General features: G+C 32.9%; 2 protein-coding genes across 2 annotated transcripts; both read left to right on the top strand.

Annotated features, from left to right (window-relative positions):
- Window positions 1-51: 51 nt before the first annotated feature.
- LOC120130485 lies at window positions 52-1,069 on the top strand. The gene is made up of 4 exons (XM_039147726.1): window positions 52-77; window positions 199-290; window positions 380-703; window positions 780-1,069. Exons 1-4 carry the CDS (start codon window positions 52-54, stop codon window positions 1,067-1,069), a joined length of 732 nt encoding a protein of 243 aa, XP_039003657.1.
- Window positions 1,070-2,190: 1,121 nt separating this feature from the next.
- Window positions 2,191-3,730, top strand: LOC120130956 (UDP-glycosyltransferase 13-like). The gene has a single exon (XM_039148101.1). The coding sequence runs from the start codon at window positions 2,246-2,248 to the stop codon at window positions 3,578-3,580; it is 1,335 nt and encodes a 444-aa protein (XP_039004032.1). The 5' UTR covers window positions 2,191-2,245; the 3' UTR covers window positions 3,581-3,730.
- Window positions 3,731-8,048: the final 4,318 nt, after the last annotated feature.

Here is an 8,048-nt window from a genome sequence, read left to right on the forward strand (position 1 = left end):
GTCTTCTTCCCATGACCAAACCATCCAATCCTTTTGAAGTCATCGGAAACAATGGAGAATTTGGAGAAGCAGACGAGGTCAATTCTATTTTCCTTTTCGATGGTTCGTTTCCATGCACTGTCCTATAGGAATCTGCAGAGTATAAGATTTTTGAAATCCTAAGGAATCTGCTTCCATTTGACTGATCATTTGCGCCAGGGGGAGATTTTCCGGTGCCGGACGTGGCAAAACAGAAGAGTCGATCAGAAACCAAAGGATCCCACCTCAAAAAACTCAATCATTCAAACGAGGTAAAAGTAACACTGATCTCCCCAACTATTTTTCTAACCTGAAGATGAAGAAGTTTAGATCATGTTCCTTCTGCATCATTGTTTTTAAGATAGAAAGATGTACAGGTGGAAGCAACGACGACCGGCCTTGATTTTGGCTTTTGCAGAGAAGAGAACCCAGAACTGGTTTCGAAGACCATTTTCGGGCAAGACGATGAGTTCGAATGATGATTCGGACCATAAACCAGAGCAAGTAGTTGCAGTTGCAGCTGCAGCTGCTACATATGTGATTACCTCAATTGCAAAACCAAGCACCCAAGATCAGAAAAAGAGCAGTTCAAGTCTTGATCCCTCGTTGATCAAGGATAAGAGCAGAAAGGAAGATAAGTCATCTTCAATATCGGAAGCTGGCGCTATATCCGAACAACTCTCAGGTAAAGATCCAAAGCATGAGAAATGGGAACTTGTAGTTTCTGATACTGCTCAACCAAACGAAATTAACTGGTGAAGAAGGGTCGAGAAAAGGTTCAGCAGGTGCAAAGCGCAAGGTGCCAGCAACTGATGGCAATGATGAGAAGGAACTTAAACGTGCTCCGTTTAGAAAATCTCTTACCCTAGCCGATCATTTGGGCATGACTAGCATTATAGAACCGAGAAGCTCCTCTAAGCCTGACATGCTTTCCGGCCAAACAGAAAGCACAGCACCAAAAACCCATCATCCTGCCATTAAACCACAGATAGAGCAGACGAAAGCGGAGGCTTGTGGGAAGGACGAGATGGCCAAGATCAAAGAACGGTAAATGAAACATTCATTGCCTGCTTATGGTGTGGTATCGAATAGTACTAACCAGTTGTACCAATTACATTAAAGCCAAAACGAAATGCAACCACATTGAAACGACAAAGTAAATAGTAGCGTAAACTGCAACAATGGTCACTAATATTTGATTAAGTTTTCGTTTTTTCCACTCAAGTTTCAAAAGTAACAAATTGATCAATAACATTTTCGATTTGTAACAAAATAGCCACTCCACCGTTACCTTTGTTAAACTGATGACATGACAACGTTAATAAAAAAGTAAATATTTAGTTTTACCCCTGAATTTTTGCTAAAACATCAAATAAGTCCTCAAACAATGATTTTATATCTAATTTATACCAAAAACTTTTTAATTTATAATTTTTTTTCAAACACCCCACCACCACAACTATATCCAAATCACCTTCCTTACAAAATAAAAACCACATCGTATAGATAAATGGAGTTTTACATTAAAGACAAATACATGAATATTTAAAATCATATATTCAATTAATGGAGTATATCGAACAAGCTGTGGAAGAAGCAAGAGCACGGGCAGAAAGAAATGATGAAGTTAAAGCGAAGGAAAAGGCAAATATAATCAGAACAACAGGAGGCATTCCCAGGACCTGCATCTGCTGCCGAGTATAAAAGATATTGTACCAATATGGTTATTAAATAATTTTAAATATGATTCTAAAAGAAATTGACCGAAATAAAAAAAATATGTTAGTACCAAATCAGTAATTACCCAAAATTTTATCACATGGTAAACTTTCCATTAACTACATAGGGGAGCAGTGCCGTTTCTTAAAAGAACCAAATTTATTCATCAATGCGTTTCTCAGCACTGCAATTTTGTTGTTGTCCTTCCTTCTTCCTTGGGAATCCAAAATTTCTCGTTGGTAAGAGTGCTATTCTTAGTTGGTCATGTTTGCTTTATAAATTTATTATCCAATGTTAATATATTGTAAATTATTATATCATATGTAATTGAACTTTTATTTAGCTAGTTTACCCAAGTTTAAAAGTAGTTGAAGCTGATCATGGTGGTTACCCATGCTGGGTGAGTATAAGTACTCTCCTCCCCCCCCCCCAACTATTGAACTCCACTGCATAGGAAACACAGATCTTCAGCATTTTCAATTTCAAGTCTCTTTTTGCTATAATAATAATGTCTCTTCATGTTGCTTTGCTCCCAAGCTCCGGCATGGGTCATCTTCAACCAATGCTTAGACTTGCTGCCTCTCTTATCCGCCACCAATGTTCAGTCACTTTAATCACTTCTCACCCTATTGTCTCTTCGGCTGAATCTCAGCTTGTCTCCAATTTCCTCTCTGCATTTCCTCAGGTTAACGAGAAGAAGATCACTCTCACCCCCATCGATCCCATCACTGTTAATACCACCGACCCTTATTCAATCCAATGGGCCACCATTTGCCACTCTGCTCACCTGTTTTCTCCCATCCTCTCTTCATTGTCTCCTCCACTCTCGTTCGTCGTCACCGATATAACATTGTTGTCGTCCGTGATCGAAATCACTGAAAATCTCCGTCTACCTAACTATATTCTCTCCATTTCGTCGGCTCGGATGTTTTCACTCGTCTCTTCTTTTCCTTCTATCCCTTCATCGATCCCGAAGACATCGATTCCTCCGCCGCTTCTGGACTCGAACAGCTACTTCGCAAAGAACTTCTCAGACGCCAGCAAGAGCATCAAGCGTTTCGATGGCGTTCTGATCAATTCATTCGAAGGGCTCGAAAAGGAATGCTTTGAGATGCTTGCTGCTGCAGAGTTAACAGACGGGCTGCCGCCAGCTTTCCCCCTTGGACCGTTTCTGCCATTGCCATTCGAGGGGGGATCTTCGTCTTCGTCTTCACCATTCATGAAGTGGCTGGACAACCAGAAGGAAAGCTCGGTGGTTTTCGCCAGCTTCGGCAGTAAGTATCCGATGTCTAAAGAGCAAATAAAGGAGTTAGGCAATGGACTAATACTAAGTGGATATAAGTTTCTGTGGGTGGTGAGGACTAAATTTGTTGAAAAACAAGAAGAAAGAGACGACTTGGACGAGATTGTAGGACACCAAGTGATGAACCAAGTGAAGAACAGTAATGCTTTTGTTGTGAAAGAGTGGGTGGATCAATGGCGGATACTGAGTCACAAAGCGGTGGGTTTGTTCCTAAGCCATTGTGGATGGAACTCGGTGGTGGAAACATCTTGGCATGGGATCCCAGTCCTCGGATGGCCACATTGGGGAGACCACATGATCGCTGGGGAGGTTATGGAGGCAGCTGGGTGGGGGGTTTGCAGGAAGAACTGGGGATGGGGAATCAATAACTATTTGGTGGAAGGAGAAGAGATTGGGAGTAAAATCAAGGAGATTATGAAGGATCAAACGGTGAGAATGAAAGCTAAAAGAATGGGTGAAGTGGCCAAGAAAACAACCGAGGCTGGTGGAAGGTGCGATGATGTGATGAAGAAGCTTTTGCAGAGCTTGAAGAAGAACTAAACAAGGGGAAGACTCGGTTCAAGTGTGTTCAATTCTATTTCGTCCGTGTTTTGTGTCATTGTCTGTTCAGTCTTTGCTACTTTAAAAGTTCGTATAGTTGAGGTGTGTTTTTATGGAAGTGTTTGCTGTATGTGTTTACGAATAAATTATTACATGGAAACTTTTTATTACATCATTAATGGTATTAAATAATTAAAATTTTATATTAATATTTTTTCATATTATTTATACGCAAAATGTGTCTGTTCTGAGCTCAACTTTGAGAACTTAAAATGTTAAATGTTTTGGGTCCTAACTCGATGTACCTTCATGGCACATAAATACTGCACTTATGACAAATAAGCTCATTTTCTCCCATATTTTTTTATGTTCGTCGTCTCTTTTAATAGCATACTTGATAGAAGTCCAGGGTTTAAAACACTTAAGGATGTGTTTGGTATAAGGATTGTGGGATTCTTATGGGATGGGAATACCACATTCTCATGTTTGGTTGGCCGGAAATCTTTTTTCCGGTAATGTTTTATTATCAATAGTAGATTTTTTAGGGTATATTACCGGGAATGTCATTACTTCTCTTCCCTTAAGTATTGTAACATTACCGGCGTTTTGGACTAAAATGCCATTAAATTTATTTTTCTTCAAAAATATCCTTCTTCTGTCATTGAATAATAAAAATTCTATGAAGTTTAAATTACAAATTTATCCTTAAATTATTTTAGATTTATAAAAAAAAAGTCTATAATTAAAAATTTTTATGAAGTTCATGGATTAAAATTTTTTTTACCCTTTCATTAAACCTTTTTTATATTTTTAATTTTGTAAAAAAATTATATAAATATTATGAATTTAAGTTTTTAAAGAAAATATATAAATATTTTACAATTTGTAATATTATACAAATATATAATAAGGGCAATTTGGTCAAATATACATTCCAATAATATTTTATTCATTACCAAACATGGTAATCTTACATTCATGCTAAACCAACCAAACACAAAATACAACATTCACAATAATCCTATACCCTGGTAATTTTTTATTTCTACTGATAATCTTACATTCCGTAAACTAAACGCACCCTAAATGTACAAATGACTCGAATGATATGGCACAAAACTTTTGTTCTCCCATGGTAGTTGCTCTTTCACAGTTTATGATTATTTCGTTTATGACGTTGGATTCTCCTATATGAGGTTTTTAACATGAAATTGTTAAAATTTCCAAGTAAACTTTTATTTATAAACGATGTTTCTTTAATAAATCGATTAGGAAGAAACCGATGGAGTAAGAGAAAGAATATTGTTTCTCCATTAGGAAAAGAAACAATGGAGTAAGAGAAAGAATATTGTTTTGATTGAGAAGAGAAGGATATTAAGAAAGATTCTAAAAATAATTTTTAAATTTAAGTTTAATTTTATTTAATTTACTTGATTATTATAAACCCACCATTCTTTTTAGTTTTTTTGTTTTACAAATTCTTTGGTTAAAGATCAATTCATATTGATATTAAAAATGTATGAATTCTTGTAAATCGATATCCTTCTTCTCTATACTACGTTCTTAGCATAATTATCCGAGAAAAATAATTAACTATTTGACAATTACGATACTTGTCATCGTGTATATGGATATTAAGAATAAATGTGATTTTTTTATGAATGCATACGGAGCTTTTTGGAAACAATAAATTCAACATATATAAGGTAGTGACGAATCTATAAATTTAGAAATGAGGATCATAAATTTTAATATTATTTTTTAATATAATGGGTATGTAATTTTTTTTTCTTCTTTTTTAATATATTAAATAATATTTAATATATAATCTAAAATAATAAGTATGTCTTTAGCCTCTGGACCATATGTATCCACGCCTAACGTAAGATTGAACAATAAAAATTATTTAAACGAAATTATATTATTTTAATATAAATTAATAAATATTTACGCACTATATTAGGGGTGGAAATCAACTGAAATGACATTCATTTGATATAATACGACTGAGATATAGGATATTACACTCAATAATTGGAGATGGCCACGTCTTGTTTTTGTTTTTTCTTCTTTGGGATCTTTATCTCTCCATGGTGAAAGTGATATTACACTCGATAAATGTATTGAATTCTATAAATATTTCATTTTTTATATAAATATATAGTCGTATTTTTTTGTAAAATTAATATATAAAAATAAATTTATGATATTTTATATTATAAATAATATTTTGTTTTTCTAAAATACTTTATAAATAATATTTTAAAATTATATTATAAATATTAGGGGGGCATATGAACTAAGCTTGAAAGAACAATATTTTTATTTATGTTCATTTGTTTATTTTTAGAAGTTCTTGTATTCAGTTTATATTCATTTGGATTTTTTAATATTTTGTTTCGTTTTATTTATTTTTAATGTATTTGTTTTTATTCGTTTAACGTTCGCGAATATCCTCATTTGTAAGTTAAAATGATAAAATTTAGTACATACATTCACTAATATCTAAAATGTATAGAAAAAATAAACAAGCTTGTTCATGGACATAAACGAACGAGTCGACAAATGAACTTATTCGTGAACATAAATAAATTGAACACACATATGTTCTTTCCGTTCATTTAATAAATAGACATGAAAAATGATTTACACTAGTTTATTTAGCTTAACGAACGAACGTAAATGAACAATTCACGAATAATTCATCGAATGATCTATTCATTTATGGTCTTTCGATAGGTTAATCATTTGTTGTTGTTCAGTTATCGATGCAATTAAATATATTTGTATTTATCTTTTATTAGGTTTTTTATATTAATGTTTTACATTTTTTGTGTACAGTCCTTTTAATCTTTAGTGCCTAATTTTTTATATCAATTATTATAAAAACATTTTAGTTATATGTTTAATTCACGTTTATAATAATAAAATTTTATTATAGTTTTCAAAATTTTAAAAATGAATATATCAACTAAGAGTTTTTAACTATCAACTCGAAAGATTACATAAAAATTATAAAATTTTATTTACTATATTTACTTTATTTTAAGTTATATTATAAAGGACCGACACTCATTATTTGGATTCGAAAATGGTCTCATTCCTAGTCACATCCCTATAAAAGAACAGATTTGTTAATCACATATTTCGGATGAGAAGTCTCGTGGGCGTTATTATATATATATATATTTATTTAGGGGTGTATTCGGTTAGGTTCGGTTTAATTTTTTATTAAAAATTAAACCGAATCGAAATAAACGGTTTTTCAAAATTTAAACCAAAATCTAATGGTTAAAGAATCGAAAAAACCGAAATTGATTTTTTCGATTCGATTTATCGGTTTTTCAATGAAAACATTATTTGAAACTATAATTTTTTAAAAACAATTACATATTCGGTTCAATATAGAACAAATGAGTTCCATATAAAAAACTCAAACCAAACCGTTTTACTTAATTCATATCGATTTTTCGATTTTCTTAATTTCATTGCTCAGCCTATATTCATTAGTTAGAAAAAAATACTCCCAATCAATCGTTAATCGAAAAACAATATATCCTTAAACTGTTGACCTATTACTTCACGTTATGTAAAACGTGTTTGAAAGGACATCGTTTTTTTTTTCAAAACAAAAGATTCAATACTAAATTTGAGAAAAGATTTAGTGCAATGCATAACACGAAATCAAAGAGAAATTGAGTTTCTCGTTATGTTATATCAAAATAAACTCGTTTTCTACACACACAAAAATGAGTTTCATTGACAACCCATATGTAAAGAACATCTAAAAAATGCACTTTAATTAAATTTGACAAAATAATATTAAACCTGTAAACGAATCAAACTTTAACCGAACAAATACGAACAACTAAACGAAATAAATTTATTTTCCGTGTTCGTTCATTAAGAAATTTAGTTTGTTTCTGTTCGTTCATATTTACTCGTATAAATGATAAACAAACACAAACGAACAGACATAAACGAACATAAATAAACATAAATGAATAAACATAACTTTTTTTTGGATAATTTGATTTTATTACCCAAAAGAAGAAAAGAACGTTCAACAATCAATACAAACTACCAAAATACAATAAAGCACCAACCCCTACTAGCAGCCTAATAACAACCATACCAAACATACATCCAAAATAAACAAATAAAAGAGCAAGCAGCCAAGCTCCCCATGGAGCAATCACCCATGGCCTGCACGCATCAACACATGAATAACCAAGATCCCTCAACAATTCAACAAACACCAGCAGCTAGCCAATGCTTCATTCCAGACAAAGCTGAAGATTAACACTATCAACCTTGTTTATACTGCATCCATGAAGCCTAGCACCGACAGATCTCCTAATACATTCAAATATATCGTCAGTTATCCTAGAGCAGCCTTTAAAACACCTGAAGTTACGTTCTCTCCACACAGAGTATAACCAACAAATCCAAGCTAATTTCAGAATAC

Source organism: Hibiscus syriacus, unplaced genomic scaffold, assembly GCF_006381635.1.
Source record: "Hibiscus syriacus cultivar Baekdansim isolate YM2019G1 unplaced genomic scaffold, ASM638163v2 tig00001674_pilon, whole genome shotgun sequence".
Taxonomy (NCBI): Eukaryota; Viridiplantae; Streptophyta; class Magnoliopsida; order Malvales; family Malvaceae; genus Hibiscus; species Hibiscus syriacus.